This window comes from Hemibagrus wyckioides, linkage group LG25 (assembly GCF_019097595.1).
Source record: "Hemibagrus wyckioides isolate EC202008001 linkage group LG25, SWU_Hwy_1.0, whole genome shotgun sequence".
NCBI lineage: Eukaryota > Metazoa > Chordata > Actinopteri > Siluriformes > Bagridae > Hemibagrus > Hemibagrus wyckioides.
The window spans coordinates 9,957,911-9,982,008 of record NC_080734.1 but is presented as its reverse complement, the minus strand read 5'-3'; the positions used below and the strand labels follow the sequence as shown (position 1 = coordinate 9,982,008).

At 37.2% G+C, this 24,098-nt stretch overlaps 1 protein-coding gene across 1 annotated transcript in view; it reads left to right on the top strand.

Annotated features, from left to right (window-relative positions):
* Positions 1 to 24,098, top strand: part of mdga2a (MAM domain containing glycosylphosphatidylinositol anchor 2a) — a 189,768-nt gene that overhangs the window by 78,504 nt on the left and 87,166 nt on the right. The window contains exon 3 of the mRNA XM_058379526.1: positions 3,719 to 3,893. Coding sequence (XP_058235509.1) covers positions 3,719 to 3,893 — 175 coding nt within the window. The remainder of the gene's footprint in view (positions 1 to 3,718; positions 3,894 to 24,098) is intronic.

The following is a 24,098-nucleotide window of genomic DNA, read 5'->3' as shown; positions in this document are numbered from 1 at the left end:
GTGCCTGTAGATGTGAAAGCTCTTATTGGCTAGGGAGCATTCAGGCCCACCCTCCACTTGTTTAGTCTTTCCTCCAGACCCTCTGCTTTTCCGCCCATCCTCCCCTCTGTTCAGTAGGGGCAGCTCTGTTCATTCCACAAATCGTAGGAAGAATACCTTGAGGGGAAGAAACAGAATGAAATAGAGAAGTGTGCAGTCGAACAGCATATTGTTTATTAATATTAAGTACAGTCACTGAAATTCTGTACATCAGACTACAAAGGGCTTAGCATGCCAATGTGGCGTTGTTGAGATAAAGTGGCTTTGCAGGCCCAAAGGACTTTTCTTTGACATGGGAGCAACATTCACGTGATCACTGGCAGCATGTTTGTGCCACAAAACATTCTCTTTCAAATTAATAATAGAAATTTGGAAACACTGGAAATTGGAATAGAAAATCCTCTTTTCACTGCTTCACAGCATTAATTAGAATTAATAAGTTAAAGCTGCAGCATGTAATATTGTGAAATCCGGAAGATTTTCATAATGTAGGTTATGCTGCATCCTTCTCCACTGCACAGATTAATCTCACAGTTGCGAGTTCCATTCAGAGAGGATTCAGGACTGCACCCCGCATCGCACAATGCACTGTTTAGTACATGCATCATCACATTAACCGCTGCAATCTCACAGAGCTCGGCTGGTTAAGCTTGCGTCTGTCTGCATCAGAGATGGCTCTGTGCACGTATGATGATATTATGCGCCGACAAGAACTAGCTAACTAGATAACTGTAACTAGCTGGATAATATAGAGTGCAAAGGAGAAAATCATTACTGACCAGTGTGGCCACTTAAAATGTATGTTTTTTTGTTATTTTTTACATGATGTTTACTGTTTGCTTTCTGGGTATTTTATTATCTGTGCATTTTGTTCTCTGTCTGTGTTAGCAGACTCTGCTAGTCGTCACACTGAACAGTATGAATCACTCTAGTTTGATATACTGTAATTCAGTTTAAAATACAGAAATACAGAGAAATATGCCAACACCTCATGGTCCTCACTAGCCAGCTGTTGTGAGTTCTCCAGGTAAACAATGTCAGTGTCAGGAAATTGGATGACTATCATTCAATAGCTTCATACCAATTTATAGAACAAATACACACTTTACTCATTCAACAAGAAAGGAAATAAAACTGTAACACTGGTGAATGTTTTTTTCCTCCTATAGTATGATATCAGTGACGCTAAAACCTCTTTGGTTTGTTCTCACTCTATTAATTTTGCTTTCCCCTCATTACATATAAAAGCTGGTATGATGTGAATAGTAATGAAATGCATAATGAAATACATTCTTATACGTGGTGGGTGAAGAGAGTTTCCTGAGTGAAAGTGTATGCAATATGCATAACTCAGCATGTCTGAATAATTTAAGTTTGAGGTTATGGTTAAGGGTCGATGCACTTTGCAAATCACTGACCTAAGCAAGGAACAAAATAAAAGAGAGGAAAAAAAAAACAGGCCATAAGACAGGAGAAATGCAGTGGCAGAGAAATAAAGATTATATGACTATTAATACACAAACAATTACTGACAATGCAACAGTGAAATGGATTTAAGAATATTTTAGTGGGTAAAATGTGGTAAAAAACCTCTATAGGGCATTGCTTAGCTACACAACATACAACGGACAACAATAAATATTTGTTTAAAGCTATAATAGTGGGATAGTAAGTATATCCATTAACAAAGATCCAAAACAACCTTGTGACATTGTTGAAATGAAAACAGTTGGAGCAGAAGGTGGCTAGACATATGTGTGCCTTCTGGGTAGTCACCAGGTACTACCTATTAATTAGAGGCTGGAAGATAGACATGTGACTGCTGTGCTTAGCCAATTAGCCAGTAATATTTGGCCTGACCCCTTTTAATGTGCTTATACAGGGCATGATGAAGGCATTTGGAAGTTTATTAGCTTATTAAAAGAAATCCAACAATCATCGACGTAATTCCTGACAGCGGACAATAATATGACAGGAGCAGAAACAGAACAAAACAAGATACGTCTAAACAATGTAAACAAAATGTAAACAAAACACAAAGACTTGATTCGGAACACAAGCAGCGCTTCTAATAAGCTTTGAATCATGACATGAACTGAGATGAGGGATTTATGATAGCCTTAGAAATGCAGATGGATTATTCCACCAAAATAAAACAGAATGAGTTTCTCCTGTTAGTCAGAAGTCACTCGGATCTGTTGCGCTCACTATCAGATAAAATACAGGACATGTAGATTAGCAAGTGTTTCCTGTTTGCAACCTGCTTCAATTATTATATAACCAACAGATGATGGGTTAATACTGATCTCTATACAATATAACAGTGTAAGCAATTCACCAGGAAGCAGAACAAGTATTTTTTGGGCAGTTCATTTATTTCTAGCATTTGGCAGACACCCTTATCCAGAGTGACTTATGTTTTTTTTTATATATACAACTGAGCAGTTTAGGTTAAAGGGCCTTGCTCAAGGGCCCAGCAGTGGCAGCTTGGTGGATCTGGGTGTCAAACTCACAACCTTTCAATCAGTAGTCCAACACCTTAAGCACTAAGCAACCACATCCCCTGTTCATCCAGCCACATCAATCAAAAGTTTGCTCTCTATTTTCACTGCAACTCTAATCAACACTAGAGATAGATGAGTAAAAAGAAATGTTATGAAGTTTAGCTGTTACTACGCAAGCTTACTGATTTCGAGCTGTAGGTAAGTAGAGCAGAATTTGTGACATCGGTGATGGTTAAATGTTTAACAAACCAAGAAAGCATACCGTACCTGTGCACTAGAAAAAACAAACAATGGAAAGTCAGTCAAAGACTTTGTATGTCATCTCACCTGACATACGGATCTTACATAACTGTACTGTATATAAACTGAGTAGATCAGACATTCGTAGTTTGGAAACAGTTTCTTTACCTGACGTATGAAAGACGTGCTCTTGAACTGTTGCTAACATTTCTGTCATCATGAATACAGGTCAAGTTCAAAATTGCTTGCTGAGACATTAAAATGCTGAAAACAGAGGTTTTAGAAAACTGAAGACACACAGATGGCATCCTCACAGTGACACTTGTAGTGAGTTGCAGTAAGAATGTTTACATGAAGCTGATTCTTTTACTGTATAAGCAAAACCCATTATGTGTTATTTGTTGCATAATGACTGATAAGCTGCCCATGGGGGCCTTCTCTCTCAGAAGCCTCAAAAAATAACTTGTAATTTAACTTGTATAATATATTTATATGTTCAAATACATTTCATATTCTTGGGATTTCCTAAAACATGAATATGAACAAATAAATCAAATTTTATTCACATACTTAAAATGAAGTATTACAAACATGTGACAATTACTCTGAGACCAAAAAAAAAATCCTAATCATCTTTTTTTATGGTTCCCATTGCTATATCAAATCTTCTTGGGATCAACATTAAGTTAAATTAACATTTAGCTACATGTATTGTTTTTTATTACAATTATTGAGGAGGGGACATTTTACCCCGAGGTGCATTTTACTCCCTGTCACATTAAAAAAATAGAATTGTGGAGCATTAAATACACACATACCCCTCTTCGTTGTACAAGACTTCTTGTTACTCCCCGGCATTTTCAAAGAAACCACTGCAAAATGTGATTTCAGTTTCTCTGATGATTTGCTTTATTATATTTCTGTTTTTCTGGTAGATTCGATGGACTAAGACAGCAGGCAGTGTGTCAGACCGTTTTCAGGATTCAAGTGTCTTTAATGAGACACTTCACATCGCTAAGATCCAGCGGCACCAAGGTGGACGCTATTACTGCAAGGCTGAAAATGGCCTCGGCTCGCCGGCAATTAAGTCGATCAGAGTGGATGTCTACTGTGAGTATTTCTGTGTATATATATATATATATATATATATATATATATATATATATATATATATATATATATATATATATATTTCTGTATATTCAGGATTTTAGTCATATAAGAAAACACTTATTATGGGCAGTAGCAGCTATGCTGAATATTCATTAGACATGCATTTATTCTTGCATTGATTACTGATTGACTTTTTTAGGTTACACATTGCACTGCTTCGAAAGCTTTGCCCTTACTTCTCCACATCTGAAAATCATATTGATTTGTTTATTTGCTACATCAGTGCCATCAGTGAAACAGTTGATTGTATTTGTCAGTATTTGAACAACAAATAAATTCAGAAGCACAAGTTATACATGTGGGTATCACTAATACACTGTTTAAAACAGTCTATTAGTGAAGTTTGCAGTTGTACTCTTTATTTAAAGTCTATCCTAAACTAGTGCAAAGACCGCAGTGCAGTGAGTTTCCCAAAAGTGCCATAGCACAAAAATCAGCATAAGATAGTGTCATAAAAATAAAAAATAAAAAGTACCATCTTGAGTCGTCTCTGTAGCTGTTAAGGTTTTTTGCTTCGCTATTATTTGTGCTTAATTCTCACATGGATTAGAAAGATTTTAGGTGAAAACAAAGCAGTAAAAGTCATTACATTATAACGCTTCCCATTTAAAACGAACAATTGTAGTAAAATATATAAATATGATATGTACAGTTTATATATTAAAGTCTCCTTAGAGGGAAGCATCAGTGCAGAGTTCTTCTGATTGATCACTTTTATCCTACGATGAAACATTTCTACCCCCATGGGCATGGTCTTTTGCAGGATGATCGCAATCCCATCCTCAGGGCATGGGCTTACGGAATGGTTTGATGAGAAAGAAAATAAAGTAAATCATATTCTATAGAAGTCATGGTTTTATTTATCTATTTATAGCTGGGATGATATATGATGTGTTCATAGCTGGTATGATGGTATGATGCTGGTATGATATATACCCAGACAAAATCTGAAACTATGCATTTGTCATGTTCAATTGCTTGTGTAAAATCTGCGCTGTAAATCGTTCATGCTGTGTGACACTTTCTGCTATTATTGAATATGTCACAGCTATTGTGATGCAAAAAAAATCTTCAGGAATAATCAGTTTGGATTGACGCTTTGGTGGATGTTTGGACTGCAAATAATAGCTCTCTGAAAGCCAAGCTTCAGAAACCAGTGAAGTAGCTTTTCTGTGGATGAATATCAGGATCCTAAATACATCACCTCCAGTTAAGTGGTTGAAAACTGAGTGCATTCAAACTATCATGTTTCCTGCTTCTGATGCAATTCAGCAGCCTCTTTTCATTTGCATGGCACTCAATTTTCCAATACACTTTTTTTTTTGTTTTTAGTCTGTGGTTGTTCCTGTGAAGATGTGAATCATCACTGAAAACGCAATACATAGATGAAAAACATATCAATTTTTTAGCTTTAATGTTAATTACAAACTTTTCCTGTAACTTTTTCACTCTTAATCTGGCTTATATGCACAGTAAAGAAACTACTGATTTAATTTGATGTAGAAGTTGATGCTAAAATCACCACCAAGAGAAGAGAATGCATTAACACATGTCTCACAGATACTGTATACACTTGATGTAGTGCACTATTATAGGTTACACTGTTATGCTTTAATGAAAATAATATTATTTTAATATATTATTTAATTTAATATAATAGGAATAATAAGGAAATGGCACAAACATATAAAAGATTTTGACTTTAAAAGAGTAAACAGGTATACCACTAAATAATTGCAAGGTTAATTAGAGAGTGATTAAAAATGCTGTTCTGAAATACTAGTATGTAAATATACAGGGTGTTATGGTAACAGGAGGAAGCCCCCATATATATATATATATGGGGGGCTTCCTCCTGTTTGTTTTAGTTAAGATTTAGACTCTAGAATGGTTTACATACACATGATCCTATTAATTGCTGTATTTAGTATCTTTTTCTTAGAATAGAAAGTATTTGTGTAAATTAACAGATGGTTACCATAAAACCCTGTATATAGGTGCACTATAGTTTCTAACATAGCAAGTCATTTGTGAAACAAAATTTTGAAATTGTACTGTGCAGTAGGTCAATAATAAACTTGTTGAAGCAGGAGTTGGAAAAATAACATTTCAGTCCACTTTTTTGGTTGTTTGGTACGCTCCTTGCCTTTTTCCACAGAATGATTTCCAAGCAACAATAGGGAGCTCTTCAGAAGTCACAGAGCAAAAATTGCACCCTCCATGTTCACCCTGTTGTCTGTTTTGTGAAAGTAACAGTTTTCAAAAAGTCGAATTTCAATCACATGGTGATCCAACTCCTAGTTTTACTTATTTTTAGATGCCCTGGGAAGAAACAATAGTGAAGTTTGAAGAAATTGATAACAGTTGTTGTTTAAAACTTTCAGCTCAGCCTTGTTTTTGGCCTTGGCATTCGTACACCATGTATTTTTCATTAGTTATGGGTTTATGCTGAACATCTTGCAGAAATGCAGCTTTTCCCCCCAGAGATGTATTGAAGCCGTCACCCAGCGGTGAAGATAATTGATGGGCTTTTGTTGGTTCCCACTATTTTTAGTGCTTTAGTGCTGCAAAGCCTTGATTGCTAATTAGCATTGTAATTGCTACTTTGGACACTGGAGCACGTAACATTTACGGCTTGGCAACATTAATGTTGCTGAACCTTCTTTTTGTTGCTAAGGCGCTCTTACTGTCTTTGTGAACGTGTCTGAAATGTGAGTGCAAACTGCCAGTGTTGGATGGACAGTTCCATTAGGTGAAAGCTCTTCTAGATAGACAGATAGTAAGACACCAGATTAGGTGCAGATGCACAAGAGGAGGCAGCCATCAGAGCAGAAATACATAAATTACTAAATAAATAACCTGTATTGAAAATCTGTTAAAGATTCCATCTCCCACTTCTTCTTCTTCTGCTCAAATCACGTGATTGGGTAACTTTCTCTGTTCCGAAGGATTTATGTGCTTGATTTCTATGGAATAAAAGGACAAAGAAGTCATCCTAAGTAGAATTCATACCCGAAATGAAACCAGCCCTTGGGCCTTTCTCACAGATCTGAGAGAACAAGATAAGCATGAGCATTATGACTGAAGCTCCTTGAAGCCAGTCAGGCAAAGCCGCTGGGAGTAATCGGCACACTGCTGATCCAGCTCTACCCGATCTGCTATAGAGGCTTGGTGGTGGGATATGGATTGCGCAATAGAATGAATTTTTGAGGTAATTTCCCTGGACACTTTGCCCAAGTGGCCTCTGAGCCCAGAGCTGCCCTGGTGAGTGCAAAATCTCTGAATCCTCAGTAATTAATGAGAATTGCTCTTCTCAGTGGCTCAGGAGTGCTGATATTGCCTACACTCTTACTGATACACTTTCAGACCATCTTGAGCACTTTTCTTTTTTTTTTTTCTTTTCTTTTACTTTTTATACTCAACGCCTTAAGTGTCTTTAAGTCTTTTATAAGATTCAAGATAAACAGCTTCTGTCTGTTTGTAGATAAGCAGTGTGCAATTGCACTGTAGGACATTTTCACAGAATGGTTATTTATGTAAACAACATTAATCTAGGTAATTTCTCCTCTCCTCCTTCACTGGGCCAGCGAATTCATTGAAGTGGTTTCACTAGTGTAAGCAGCATCTTTGAAACTTAATGGTTTCCCTGCTATATGTTCCATCATTAAACCCTCACAGCAGAGAGAAAATAACAGAAGCCCCATGTATAGCCCACTTCAACTACACACTATAGGATTTCTGCAGGATGTACATCTCCTAACAGCGGCAGCTCAATCTGTTCGATTAAAAAAAAAAAAAAAGATTTGGGGGCCGATGGTTTAATATATTACCTGTTTTGTTGTGCACAAACTTTTGAAATTAAAGTAGTGGAGAAAGGAATGGCACATTTATATAGATTAATCTTTTGAGGTCATGGACATCCACAGTCATTCCCTAGTGTCATTTTAATTGACCATCTGCAAGGTCCCACTTTCGGCTTCTCCATTTTTTTGCAGAACAGGTCATGTAATATGATGAAATTCTGGTTTCACTGTAGCAGAGACCAGTGTGTTGACCAGTATAACATAACCAGAGCACATGCAGAAAATAATCAGAACATATCAGTTTAAATATCATTATTTATTATTATTATTATTATTATTATTATTATTATTATTATTATTATTATTATTACTATTATTAAGTTTTTAATTATTATTATTATTAAGTTTTTTATTATTATTATCAATATTATTATTATTATTGTTATTATTATTATTATTATTATTATTATTATTATTATTATTATTATTATTATTATTATTATTATTATAAATGCAGAATTTTGGTTCTGTCATGAATTGTGGAGAAATAGTTACAGAGGAGAGACAAATGGACAATTTGATCCATGTAAGCATGATGAAGCCTGAAAAGACATCATCACAAATTGAATAAACATTGAACGAGTCCATCTTTCCATTCATTCTATGTTCTATATTTCCTATGCAGGGCCTTGAATAACTGCATAACCATGAATGGGGCCAACCCATCACAGGGCACAATCACACACACACACCCATTCACACACTATGGACAATTTAGAGATGTCAATCAGCCTACAATACGTGTCTTTAGCCTAGGGAAGTAAACCAGAGGATACCCAGTATCCTGTCGACCATACTCATGGTACCCATTCCCCTGAGCGCAGAGAGATCATGACCACTTTCCACTCAGCCACCCATTTAATTTTTTTTTTGATAGAATCACTTATGGCATTAATGCAAATATTGTAGTCTTTGTTATTAAATAGACATTTTTAAAACCAGTCCCACTGAATGCATGTTGTAGCCATTGCAGTCACCAGGGACAGCTTGACCTCAAAGTGCTTTATATGTTTTGCTTTGTTAAATAGCACTTTTAAAAATATCAGTTTTTGTTGGAATTAAAGCATTTAAGTACACAGCATACATATTCTTTTGAGTTAGTTGTTGCTATAGTAACAGTGTTTGAGTGAGTATATTCATATCTGCCTGTGAAATGTGTTTCAGTTTCCTTGAGTGTTAAAGACACATGCTGAACCTATATAACCCTAAGAGCTCTGCACAAGAAAAATACAGTTTTCACTAACACAGAGTAATCTTAGCTACTCTGCTTAACTAGATAGAGATGGATGGATGGATGGATGGACAGATGGATGGACAGATGGATGGACAGATGGATGGATAGATGGATGGATGGATAGATGGATGGATAGATGGATGGATAGATGGATGGATGGGCAGACAGACAGATGGTGAAAAAAGAACACAGAACAAAAAAAACCCCTCAATATTAATACACCCTAATTCACATATCTCGCATATCTTACATATACACAGTGCAGAAACCAAACATCACAACATTAACTACCATTCAGATTTTCAGATTTTGGTTTACATTTCAAGGAACATTGCTTTGACAACTCGAAACAAAGACGTCTGAGGAAACTGGATACATGTCCAAAAGAAGGTTTGAATTAAAAATTAATACAGAACTGGAGAAGTAGGAAATACATAATAAGACAGACATTAAGATCTGTGGAAATAAATAACATATAAGCAGTGCTTGTCATGCTGGGAACCACGATGCATGCCATGAGATTATTATACAATTGCCTTGTATAAAAAACATTGATGTGCCAAAAATTAAGCAGAAAATGAAATCTAAATGTTGAATGGTGCATTGCAAATGGATCATTATTTTCACGGAGACATTCTGTTCTATTATCCATTCTGAAGCAGGATGGCACACTAGGAAAGACATGTGGGACCTGATACAAGTCAGCAGAAAAAGGAAAAGAAGCCTTTATGGTCACATATACAGTACAGCACGGTGAAATACTTTTCTTCAAATTCATCCCAGCTTGTTAGGAAGCTGAGCACAGGGTCAGCTATGATACAGTGCCCCTGGAGCAGAGAAGGTTAAAGGCCTTGCTCAAGGGCTCAGCAGTGGCAGCTTGGTGGTGCTGGGACTTGAAATCCCAACCTTCTGATCAGTAACCCTGAGACCCCACCATTCCCCCAAAACCACGGCTTGTATGGAATCCATAATAATGCTTCTTCACACACCTTGATATAATGAGCTGGTGGCTAGAGGTGCTCTTGGAGATCAGGTTATGGAAGAGAAAGGGCAAAATTGCTCAGACTGTTCTCAAAATTGCTAACATTCTCTTTTCTGTCAGTGCCTTGAGCAATTGAGCACTCTGGAGATGTCACAGGCCTTTCTGACTGGTTTATTGAGGTGCTTGCCCCAGGGCTGCTGACCACCACTCCCAACACACAATCCTAGAGCCTCACAAACTGTAGCCGAAGCCGCACAATCTGTGCTTTAGAAGACGCTCAGGGCATCAACAATTGTTGCATGGAATTTGTTTACCAATCACACATTCCTGAAATCATAAAACATGATCCAGACATTTGTTCTGGCCATGTCCAGGTATGAGAAAGCTCTGTGGAGCATCGGATCAGAGCAACCTCCATACCTACATGATGTGTTTCTGCTAAAAAGAGATGCTTGAGGACCAACCTTTTAAAGGTCTTCTTCATGTAAGTGCAGCAGGTCTGTTGCCTCTAAGTGTGCTGAGATGTGCTGCAACAATACGAAAGGTCTATCAGAGCCGAGGCACTTTCTACATTCCAGCTTATCTTTCTTCACTCTCACAGAGTTGCCTTGTAACCTGTTTAATCTCTTCCTGTTTGATCTCTTCCTTATCTGCTGACCTGGAGACCCTCTTTTTCTTCAGATCCTTTGCAATTAATAATTTGTTATAGAGAAAACAGCGCACTTGGAGGGAGTTGTGTTTTCCACTCAAACATATATAATGCATTGGCCGAGTCTTCCAGTATTCCTCTGTGTTTCACAAAGCATGTCTCTCAGTCTGTATACTCCAGGCCATTCTCCTCAGGCTTATTTGCCCAATTCTTCACAATCAAGCTAGCTCAAAGCTATTTTTACATGCTATTCAATATCACAGACTTTATTTCAACATCAAGGTAATATAGGACAGCGATCAGTCGAGACAGGAGTGACAGACACAGGACTGGCAACTTTTTATTGTGCATTTGTATGGATCCATCTTTTGAAGTCATAAGAAGAAGCAATTTCATTTGGAGTCTTTCCATAGTGTCCTTTTAATTGACCGTCTACAACAGATACAGGATTGACATGGACCTTTGGAAATGACACTAGAGAGAATGATGTGGATGTGATTTTTCCACTGGAAAACGGTGATATATTTGATAACATGTCACTAATGGTGTTTTTCCATTAAAGACATACAATAGCTCAAGATAATATTAAATTGGAGATGAGATATAGATACAAATGAGATAATAAATATTATTATTATTATTATTATTATTAGTAGTAGTAGTAGTAGTAGTAGTAGTAGTATTGTAAATAAGTAGAGTACATGATTAAGGAAAGGGCTGGGCTTTTAAATTCTTTATCATTCTGTAGACTATGAATAAAGGCTTATTTCCTGATTATTAAATGAAATGCAAATACAATCAGTTAACAACAGATATTTTAGATGATCAGTTTTTTAGTCTTTCAGTGGAGCTGGAATTGAACTATAAATGTTCTGTTATAACTTTACTTGTTATTGAGAGACACCAATTTCATCTCAGTAATGACAGAATTTCATCATGTGAAGGGTTTTAGCGAGACTGCCACACATATGAAGTAGCAACTGGTGGATGTTTTTTCACCACTTTTTTTTTCCTGATTCACACTGACAAATGGTCTCTGTTTTTTTTTAAAAACACAATAATTAACTGTAGAGTGCTTTAATTAAATGCCTAATGCTTACTGTCATTAGTCTTTGGCAGTATTACTGTGTGCAGTGTCAAGGAAGCCACTGCATGTCACACGCTCACTGCACATTATTATCATATTACATGACCACGAGCACCTAAATCATGTTGTTGCCTAATTATTACAGGTATTTTAGTCACATATTGTATAACACTGTTGGTTGATCTTTACTCATTGTCACCTGTGTTCATGTTGTTGTTTAACCTCTTTATTTCTTGCCCTTGTTTCCTAGTTGTTATGATTTATCTATTTCATCACTTTATCACTGTAAATACATTTCCTGACATACAAATGGATATTCTATTGTTATTGTTATTCAGGCCCCACCATTCTAACATTAATGCTTGGATTATTCATAGTTTCAAACTCTAAAATGTCCTTAATTGAATCAGGAAATGTTTGTCAGAGTTGTCACATTCCCTGGCCTGATGATCCGTGCTTTTTATTCATCCAGGTTCTTCCATTAATCATAACTATTTACAGCATTAGAGTTTTGTGATTTTGTGTCAGTCTCATCCTTAGGAGATTCTAGCAGCATTTATTTAGAGTGCGCTCATGTGGAATGAGTCAGAACTGACTTTATGCATAAGCACACTCCAAGTCAGCAAGGACCTAAGCAGCAATTCTGGGACCGCAAGCAGATACACACGTGTCAGGGGCAGAGCCCAGCAGGCCTGAAGCACTGTGCGTTCCTGAGTCTCTAATTGTTTTTGTAATGTGTTCCAGGGTTTGATCAGCTCATCTCAAATCTTCTTGCACATGGTAGCATTCACACATGAAGCTATGGGCCAGGATCTGAATATATCTATGGGGTTAATTTAGGTTAAAGCCAAAGAGCCATGAACAAAATTGTGAGTAATGTTATCAAAATGAAATCAATTTATTTGGTGTTCTGTGTTTAGGATTTAGAAACAGGTGTACCTGGAAGCAACAAGGTATATGAAGTGCAGTGAGTAGGCCGCAGTGGCTTAGTGATTAGAATGTTTGCCTCACACATATATACAGGTCCTGTCTCCTCCCTGTGGTTGTGGAGAATGCATGTTCACCCTGTGTTTTAGGGGTTTCCTCTGTGTTCTCCAATTTCCTCATTGCCTTGTAGGTTGACTGGCATCTCTTAACATGCCCTGAAATGGGTGTCCCCTGCCTTGTGCATTAGATAAAATGGCTGATTATTTAATGCAAACTGGTGTATGTAATCAACCCAACATGGTGGAATAATGCCATATCGCTATCCAGAAATTGTAGATGTCTACGTAAGGAGCTGCTTATAGAAATAAGATCGTAGAGGGAATCTTTATTCTGTATTTATTTATTTGTAATTCTATATTTTCCCCCACTCCATTAATATTTAAAAAAGAAGAGTGTCCACAAATAGGAAGCTCAGGAAGTTCATTTTCAGATACTCCACTGTCAGGTGTAGGTGAAGTGAGACATTTATTTTGTCTGGCTTTAATGGACGGTGGGCACTGTGGCTCCAGCTTGTTTTCCTCTGAGATAAATTGTACGGGAGATGAGGCCAGGCAGACGCCACTGTCTCAGGAAAAAGAAGAGATTCATTACTCCCCTGACTTGCCTTGCCTATTGGGCCTCATTATTTCCTCATCTCCATCACTATGAGGAAGAGTGGAGATGGCTGGCATTGGCGCTGTCTATCCATCAACCCCCCTTGCACCCGCCAACCTTTGCAGATGGCCCAATCAAAAATGAGCGGCACCTGTTACTGAAGAAGATAGGAGCTGAGCCACTAGAGAATAAGAGCCACAAGGAGTCACAGGGCAGCAGCTGAACAGCGAGGGAATGGTGTGTTTACACTTTGACACTGGTTTCTTCACTGCCTAATTGACAGACTGTTTTTTTTAGACTATCTAATTCTTTGTTTTTTCTTTGTCTTTTAACACCAACCAAGAGATGAAAGTAGCCATGTCTCTATGAATGTATGAATGTTAATATCAGCAGGTAAAATCTATACAATGTTCTCGCAAACTAATTTGACCAGCAACATGGTCATTTCCTTCTCTCAAAATCCAGTAGAAACAAAAAATAGTGTGAGACTGGAGATTGGAAGTGTGTAACAAGTTCCCTGGAGTTAGTTATTATTTTTTTTTCTATTTCTAACATATTCAAAACTGAAGTTATATTGGCAAAACTCTCACCCAGTCAGCAAAACAAACATCTAAGTAAACCAAACTGTGAATCATTTTCCATTGCTTTCGCACAAAACGCATTCGTTGACCAAATCCTACAAAATCCATGAACTCATTTGTCATTTACAGTCCACCACTTGCAAAACATTTTTCAAATGCTAACACACTGCTTTCAAAATGGTTGAAAACACATTCAAAACTAAATGATGGCAAATTTCGTGCAGTTTGGGAGAAACCAGATTGAAATTTATAGAAGCAGAACTTTTACAATAGAATGAAATAATAACCATTCACAACACAACTGATTGTCCAGGTGTTCTGTTTTCAGTCTTGTTACCACCTTTCAGTAAAAGTTGTCAGCTTCAGAATGATTTGTTCTTGATCCAGTAAAGTGAAAAGCAGTTATTCTGATACTATAATGAAATACTGATTTATGTGAAAAATCTTTCAAACTTCAATGGAATCAAAAGTTCGTTTTTGTTTTCATTTTCATTTGTTTTTAGGTCAGTCATTCTAGTCACATGTACAGTGTCTCGTCTACTGTTTTTACTGGGGGTACAAAGAAGACTGCTGCTTTTACATGTGTTTGAGTGATAACTTATAGCAGCTTACTCTAATGTTAAAATGAAAAGTGCATACGTTTCGGCAGGCTTAATATCAGCTGCATCTAGTCTTTTTTTCTCACTGATATCAGATCACTTATTGAGAAGCTTATAACTGCCTTTCTGCTTTTGTTAATTTATTTATAGCCAGTGGCAAGTACAAGATTCATGATTCGAGATGGTTGGAAGCTGCCATTACTGTGATTACTTTTTACTAAATAAAATGCACGTATTATTTTTAGTAATTTTGCCAAAGTTACAGCTCCATTTTTATACATTTTTCTTCCCTAAATGAACAATATCATGGATTAGCACTAATGTTTGCTGATATACAATTATCTGTCAGTTGAAATCCAATTAAAGTTTCTTACTATCCTGTACTACTAAATGTTATTAAAGTGTCATTTGTCTTTCATACAATGTCAAGATAATTAAAAAGGGGCTTGCTTTAATTTAGCTACAGTGAAAAAAAAGTAATTGTTTTGTCACGTGTCTGCTGTAGATTGTCAAGATAGCTTAAAGGGAATTGCTTTAACTTAGTTGTAGAAAATGTCATTATTGTGTAACGTGTCTGTTACTGAGTGTGGAGATTAATAGAGGTACAGGGTTAATACAGTGTTTTAGAAAGAACAATGAGTCATGTGTCTTTCGTATTATATTAAAATGTGGGTTACTTATCTAGTGTCACTATTCTTGGCTAAAGTACATATTATTGCTTAAGTAGGCAGAAGGTACAGCGCTGTGCAGCAGTGGATAGTACCATGGCGATGATGCCTCAGGCACAAACTGCCATAATGCGTCATAATGTTTCTAGTACATTGTCTTAGAATGAATTCTGTGACATAATATATCCTCAGTCTCATAACAGTTTAATAACATCTGTCTTAAGTCATATTCTATCCAGAGCACAATTGTGATACTAGCACTAATGATAATGGTGACATTACTGTGACATTACTGGGCATCAGCTTATGATAGCATATGTCAGGTATCAGGTCTGACGGTTGTATTGCCTTTTCATCGGTCTTGCTGCAAAGAAAGCTCGGCATTGATATATTGGAAGGCTGAAGAGACAGCAGGCCAACATCTTGTTTCTTGTTGACTAACCATTATAAAGTTTGCTGGTCAGAAGTGACCTTGATGAAAACATTAATCGATACAGGTCAACTGCAACTGTTGGTCAAGGATTAGCCTCATTCTATAATTCCTCCATCTGTCTGAAAGTTTTTCTAAATAATCTAGTGCTCTAAAGGGTAATAAGAACTCCAGCAACGATTTAGTATGGTTTTCCCTTTGCGAAAACTTTCTATGTTGAAGTTAAACACCAGGGTGATGTGGAAGGACCAGATGTGACAGTGACCACAGGTTACCTCAGACCAAACTGTGGTAATGTGCTTCTACCCATGATTACAATTTTCAATTTATTAATGAATTACCTGCAACTATTCTTAAAAGTTTATGGTTACATTTAATGTTGTGAAACATCTTAGTTCTTGTGTTCAAGAGTTCAACAACCTGTCCAGTATTTTCTCTCTTGAAATTAATGACAACTAAATTCTAGCTTGTCACATGACTGAGAAACCTGACTGAGTCTTACAAAGCAACGACACCCTTCCATAAATGTTACACCAGGAACTACTCACAAAAACAGGATAATATTGTTTATGTTACAGCAGTGGCTGCTCTTTGAGCCATGTATTAGAGAAAATATAAAAAAATAATGCACACCTACTAACCAATCAGATCTGATCATTTAATCATGCTGTTGTATAACTGGTGTAATTTTATACAAACAGAATTTACAGTGAACAGTGCAGTCTGTAAATATTTCCAGACTACAGAGTGGACTGTAGGAAACAGTGTTGTAGCTCTAATTGTTAGATCTATTGCTCATGAACAGTTTGGCAAATGTATAAAGAAGACATGTACTATATTTGTATATGCGGTAAACGAATCAAAATAAAATTTCACATAGTTTAAACAAAATGTACTCGAAAATAAAATGAAGTAACTGCATAAGCAAACAGTGATTTCAGATTCATTATTTTTCGCTTAGATTATTATTATATATTTATATCAGAAAATAGTGAAAAAGTGCACAGAAATACACTAAAAACAATGCTTTATCTCAGTCACGAATGTAACCAGTTAGTCATTAGTAACATTAGTCACACCCCTCACTGTTCATCAAATTCACTGAACACTGAATTGTGTAGGAAATTTAACTCACAACCACCTTGTTGCTATTTTCTGTGAAGGATTTTGGATTATCAGTTAATCCAGGCTTAAGGAACCCCACTGTAAGGCAAATGTTAATTCTGTCCGTGACAGAGGAGGAACGCTTTTGAAGTTTTCAGTGCCAGAGCCATTTTTTATTGGAATTCAGATGTGAGTACATCGTAGAAACGCGCATGCGCTAGGATTTGTTTGACCTTCCTCTCAACAGCTGCAAGTCAGTCATTTGCATTTCTCAAAATATAAATAACTAAAGTAACTGAATGCCTCCAACTGAAGTAATGATCGCTTGAAATAACATATGCATCATTTAAGAATGGACGTGTAATCTTCATGTGCTTTGCAGGGAAATAAGTGGAATGAGAAAAAAAAAAAACCACGGCACAGTCGTTGACTGAATGTGAAGATGGACTGAAGAACTTTTGACTACATGCAAGGAGGAATAAGATTTTCTGTGTGGATTAAGGATAGACTGACTTCTTTACATGACGTGAATGTCATGAAAAGACCGATTTTTAAAACAATAATAAACCATTTTATTGACCAGAATATGATTGGGCCAGGTCTGAAATTTGATGTGAACAGTCATTTCAGTGAAAACGGCAATAATGGATTGCTTTGAGATTTCATCAGAAAAATAGATGGGATCATTTCAGCCCACTTTTTGTAGAATATGCTATTTTGACCTGAAATATAGTGATGCTTTTCCAAATGAAAATGAAAGCAAACATTTTTAGAAAGGGCTGTTTTTGGACAGGTGTGTGATGGATACCATCACACACCATTGCAGACATAACATTTTATGTTAGAATATCGTCCACACTTCTGGGAAGGCTTTTGGAGTACAGCTGTGGGAAATTGTGTTCATTCAGCTACAAGAGCATTAGTAAAATCAGACAGTAGTGTTGGGTGAGGAGATCTGGGGTGCAGTCGGTGTTCCGATGTATTTTAAAGGTGTTCAGTGGGGTTGAGGTCAGGTCTCTGTGCCGGACACTCGAGTTCTTCCACTTTAACCTTGATGAATCACGTCTTCATGGAGGTTGCTTTGTGCACAGAGGCATCGTCATGAAGGAACAGGTTTAAGCCTCTTAGTTCGATGAAGGGAAATTGTAATGCTACAGTATACAAAGATTTTAAAGTGTGCTTTGTGGAACCACTTTAGGGAAGATGCACATTGTCCACATACATTTAGCCATGTAACATATATAATGCTAAACAATCTATAATTATAATCTATAACCATTATAATAAGGAATCTATAAACAAGCTATAATTTTGGTTATAATTAAAAAATAGAATTATGGATATTGAGCAGGTTTAAAGATTGCTCTGCAGTCAGTATAGAGCACAGTTAATGTACTGAAGTCTCTTTGATATCTTCATAATCCAGAATGTAGCTACTGCCTTCTTCCTCGGACAGAATCCGCAAGATCAGAAAAAAACAGAAGAAGCTGAACGTTTTCTTGGCTGCTGGCTTGAAGAAATTAGTGCAGTTATGTAAACATCTTGTGAACATGTTTAAACTTGGATTAAAAATCTACTTGGAAATTAGGGCTGCACCATTAACTGTATGTTTATCATTAAAGCGATGTGGGTTGCAGCAGTAAAGAGCTGTGATACCACAACAGCACAGGTCAAAGCCTATTACTCACAGCAGACTTGCACTGTAGGCTTGTAGGCTTGTGTGTGTGTGTGTATATGTGTGTGTGTGTGTATGTGTGTGTGTACAGTGAGTTTTTCCTTGCCACGGTTGCCCCTGGCTTGCCCATTAGGGAATTTAAAAGTTTTCAATTTAAATATTTCTGTATAGCTGCTTTAGGACATTGCCTATTGCTAAAAGTGCTATATATATAAAACTGAACTGAACAGACTGTATTGCATATACATTTTGTGTCTATAATGTTAAGCCCACTTGGTTAGAAGTAAAGACTTCAATAAAATAAAAGAGTCTAACCAACCACAGCGTAGTATAATTTACTCACTCGCAAAAATCACAATATTTAATCTATTTCAGATTTAAAAACACACAAACATATGAACCCATTTGATCTATAGATAAAGTATATTGTTGCTGGCATCATTTTTTCCTTTTGTTCTTTGGTTAAATAATAAAGGTTAGTTCAGTGCAATGATTCATTCAGCAGCTACTGTGCCTTGACCTTAAGGTTCTATAAAGACAGAGTGCAGTGTCTGCAAGTTTCAGAGTCTAAGGTCAGATCACTTTCCTAGCATTTATGTATGAAAGAAGACATCATAAATACTCACTGAAAAGCTGCATTGTCTGTCATCAGACTATGCCTCATGTCTGGATCAGCTTATCAGCAGCCATCATCATCAACTCTACTTACACGATCACTCAGAGGTTTAAGTTTCTCTACTGCACATTTTCTCTCTGTCTGTAATATGTCATTGGTTTCACTTTACTTCTGTTCACATTACTATTTATCAGTATACCTCCGAATCGTAGTCTTGTGAGAGATGAACTCAAGCACAGGTAAGTAAAGCAGAAGGAGAAGAAAAGTATTTCTCAATTACCATAGAACAAGATTCAATTCAAAATCCGTGCAAATGAATAATGGAACAAAACGTCTGCATGCAATAACATCTACAATTAAGGGCAGAGGTTATGCTTTTTTTTTCTCTTCTTGATGAGAGTTCGTTCTTTTGACGAGAGTGTTGAAGTATTATAGCAGACATCAAGGTGTTACATTATATGCCGAGGTGACCATTGATATTGATACGCTGTCTCTGTTCCTGCGTTTTGCCAGATTCATAATTACAAAGGGAATTATAGAATTTCTGCCTGTCGAGTTCCCATATAAAACTTTCTATTTCCGTGATGATAAGTCTCTTTGCAGTGGCAGCTTTAATTTGCAAACTGATAGGTGTGCAGTATCTGAACGTTAGAAAAGTCGCTCTTGCTCGACGAAACCTTGCTGCGAACAGACACTTAATCTTGCCTTTGCCGGAATCACAATTTCAGCAGCCAGTCTTAATATGTGAAATCATCCATCTAGCCCTGAGAGAAAGGCATGTTTGCAGCTTGGTTCCTCACTTGGAACACGGACAATGCTGCGGGGTTGTTTTTACATCTCTGAGCTGAGGGGCTGATGACATAGTTTTGCCCATCAGAGCTCTGTGCCTGGTAATAGCCTTTCCCTCTAACCTCCATATCTCAATGTAAATAGCTCCAGGGGAATTAGACCGGTCTGCCTTTTGCAGGTCTATGATCGTAGCAAACAGTCTTATCTGCTGCCTCATTAACTGTACATCTGGAAATTGACAATTTGTACATTCCCACGTTTCAGAGATGGAGACAAATTGCTCGTCTTTGGCCTAATGGGGCTATTTTTACAAGGAAAGTTGCAATGCAGATGTCACCCAGGTCGCTGGTGTCTCGTGTAATCAAGCTGGGACAGTGATTAGTGCCACCCAGTCAGGGTGAATTTAATTCCAGTCCTGTGACACCTAGCAATGACAGCTTGATGGGGGTTATCTCCATAATGACTGTTGTAGATTCACTGGGAGAGAATACTGCATTTGATTAAGACCCCAGTCTGCTCTGTGTGGTGCTTTGGATTATATGAAAAATAGTGGGGGAAAAAATATCCTCTATCTCACAGTGTGGTAATGAATATTTTTTCACTGTTGTGAAGGAGGAAGGGAAAAAAAATCACCTTCACTATTTTTTCCCTTTTATTTATGAGATGCACTTATTAATAGCCATCCATAGCCAGAAAGCAAAGAACGTATAATTGTCGTGCTCTGTGGGTGGGAGGAAGAGCCGTTTCTCGGTGTCCTGTTGATCAGAGTGACACTATCCAAATGTGCAGTCATGCATATTAAAAAAAAAAAAATGCAGTAAGTGCTCTCCTCTAAGCGTGTTCGACTGCCCTGTGATGTTGAAGTAATGGTGTGCCTGGCTTCAAGTATCTCAGCAGGATCATGTGTTAGCCGCCACCCTCACAGTTTGGCCGTTGTGCAACAGGGGAGAACTAGCCAGTGGGCAGAAATTAAATATGCCTGAATTAAATTGGCTCTACCATGCAATTCATAATCAACCTTTCAAAACATAATTCCATAATGATAATGAATCCATTATTAATAATGAAAAAAATGATAATTATACAACACTATATTATTAAAAAGTCAGTAAGTTGATCTAAAGTTATTAAGTCTTTATTTGGTCACATATACAATACAGTACAGTCAGATTCTTTCTTCAAATATCCTAGCATATGAAGTTGGGGTCAGAGCACAGGGTCAGTCATCATACAATGTTCCTGGAGCGGACAGGGTTAAGGGGCTTGCCCAAGGGCCCATCAGTGGCAGCTTGGCAATGCCGGGGCTTGAATCTCAACCTTCTGAGTAAAAACCCACAGCCTTAACTGTTTGAGCCTCCGCTGCCACTGTGGTGTTGTCTCACAGCTTCAGAGTCCCTGCTTTGATCCTGAGCTAGGGTTTACTGTCTGTGTGTTCTTTCTGTGTTCTCATGAGTTTCTGTTTTCCTTCCACCTCCCAAAAATGACAGTAAGTGACAGTAGGTAGTCCCCAGATCTACCATGACCCTGGCCAGGAGTAAGTAGGGATGAATGAATTAATGAATGGATGAGTAAAACCATCATTAATGGTCAGTATATTAACAAGCCTGTATACTGAATACTGGATCTGACTCTTAGATCTGGATGCCTAGGTCTGATGTTTCAGGTGTTGGATCAAACCTGTGGTCTGTTCTTGACGCTTCTGATAATCTGTGATAAAAAAAAAAACCTGTTCTTTTCTCTTTAACAAAAATTTACTAGGTGTAATTACAGAAGAGTGATTTACATTTGTGATAAAGGAGAGGGAGTGGTGTTTGTTTACAGAAAAGGGTATAATATAATGATATAATATTTAATTACAATTATGATCATGAATAGAAATTGTTTGTAGTGAGTTATTTTCAAACTTCGTTATATTATATGTTTTATAATACACATCAGTAGTCAACATGTATTTAGTTGCTATGGTTACTATACAGTACATTTACTATTTAGCGCAAACTGCACAGTAGCTTAAAGGGCATTTGTGGCCTACATGTTTACTGTCATGTGAGCATTGTAAGGAAAACTAAACATGCGTTTTACTTAGAGCTTCAGAATTTAAGCACAGAAATCTGTCAAGTGTGACCACTGCTTTGCATGATTGATAATTGCACTATACTATTGTGGGCAACTCCATCAGCAAAACTAATGTATTCTGGAGGTTGGATTTTGTTTGAAATTCATAGCGTTTTGTAAACCAGTCTGCACATTTACATATTTATCATTCATAGCTACCAGGGCCTATTTAATTACTTTTACATATGCTGACCTATAAATAACCATCTGACAAACTGCATGTTGCCTCACAGCTGTTCACATGGTAACATTTAAAGGTTATATTTAAAGGGCAGACAAATTCTTACAAACCTGCAAATACAGAGACTACATTCTAAATCCTGCATGTAGTCCACTTTTCGGATTGGCAGCCATGTTTAACACATACGGATGTGTGAATCCGTCTCTGGCAGAACTTGTTCTTATGACGGCTGTGCAATCGAACACAGTAGGTCAAATAGGAAAGGTACAAAGTGTGCCAATAAGCATTGCAGCTCCTCCTTTCTTTGTAATGAATCTGTGTATTTATTTAAAGCAATCGCCTCTGCCAAAATGGCCCCACTCAATTGCTCGGCCCTGTGTGTTGCCTTCGTCTTAAAGGTAATTGCTCCTACCTGCGTGGCTGTAATGGATCCTGGATGAAGTATTGACCGCCTCTAGATTTTGATTAAGGGGCTGTTGGGCAGAACGTGTCTTAATGAAAGTGAGGAATCAGCATTCTGGTGGGCACCCTGCACTCTTTGATTAGGCTGGGATCTTCATTCACCCTGAGGAGGATTGAAAGGGGATGCTAAATTAAAGGGTGCGTTTACTGATTAACATTTTCCACGTGTTCTGTATTTCCTCTCTAAATTGTAATGGCATGATTGGAGAACGTTTATTAAGATGGTTATGGACTCCATGGCTTGGGAAAAGGTCAACACTAATCATTTCTGATTCCAGTTCAGAATGTCGCATATTCTCTGCTTTTCTGACTTGTTAAAGTGCGATTACGATGCCGGGGGAATCGATTGTGTCTTGCGCAGAGTGTGAATGAAGGATCTTGTTCAGTTAATTCACTGCTCAAATGAGCAAGTGTAAAAAACATGACCATAAGATGAGCGTCACTGATTAGGAAATTAACTAGCACAAGTGGAATAACATCAAGCTAACTTCTAAGTAAGATAACTATGTTAAAGCATTAACAAGACAATGAGGACAATTAAGCTGTCTTAATTTTAGATTCACTTAGTCTTAGTCTCATATTCATCTATTCCTTAAATGAGTGTGTTCCTGCCCTGACATTATAAAAAAAACAAATCACATTGAAATCTGATCTTTTTAGTTAAGACTAGCACCCGCTTTGTGCTACTGAGGTATGCAAAATAAAATAAATAAAATATAAATTCAATGTACACCTTCACTAAGTTCCATTCAACAAAAAGATTTGTTTAGATTCGTTCACTGACTTGTTCAGTAACCCTTGTTGTTGTTATTATTGTTGTTGTAAAATGTGCATGTCTACAAATGTACTGAGACGTCACCGCAAATAACAAGAGAAGATTCTGAAATTTTCCTACACTTTGTATATTTGTAACTACTGAGTTTGGGGGGAAAAATCACTACATTTGCAGTAACATTCAATCATTTGTCTTTTGTGTGTGTGTGTGTGTGTGTGTGTGTGTGCGCGTGTGTGTGTACGTGTGTGTAAAGTCACCATCAATCATGACATATCCATAAATAGGGATTAACCTTGAAAGGTAAAACTCCGGTGCTACATTTTCTTCACTGCGTGGCTCCACCCCCTTCTCCTCTTGTTAAACTAGTGAGACTGTCACTTGAACTGATTGATCATTTCTTTAAGTCCCAGTTTGATCACACCTTTCATGAACAAGTTCCTTCAGTGCGCACTGAACCACATGCCACAAAATAGTCTTGTTCTAAGAGGCGTATTGTTTCAATAGCTCCAACCAATGACATGCTCCTTCACAGCCCACATTTTATTGCAGTCTTTAAAAAGTGGAAAAAAGCTTCCAAAGCTGCAACAGGCGGAACAAAAGCTATGAGTCAGTACATGGAAGTGAACGCGTATGATTCTTCATTTAAAAGATTCGTTCAGAAACACTGATTCATTTACAATCAAAACACTACTAATTAAAAATATTCTTAGAACCAGACCCATTTGTATTAGCATGAGGATATGTTTTTGAT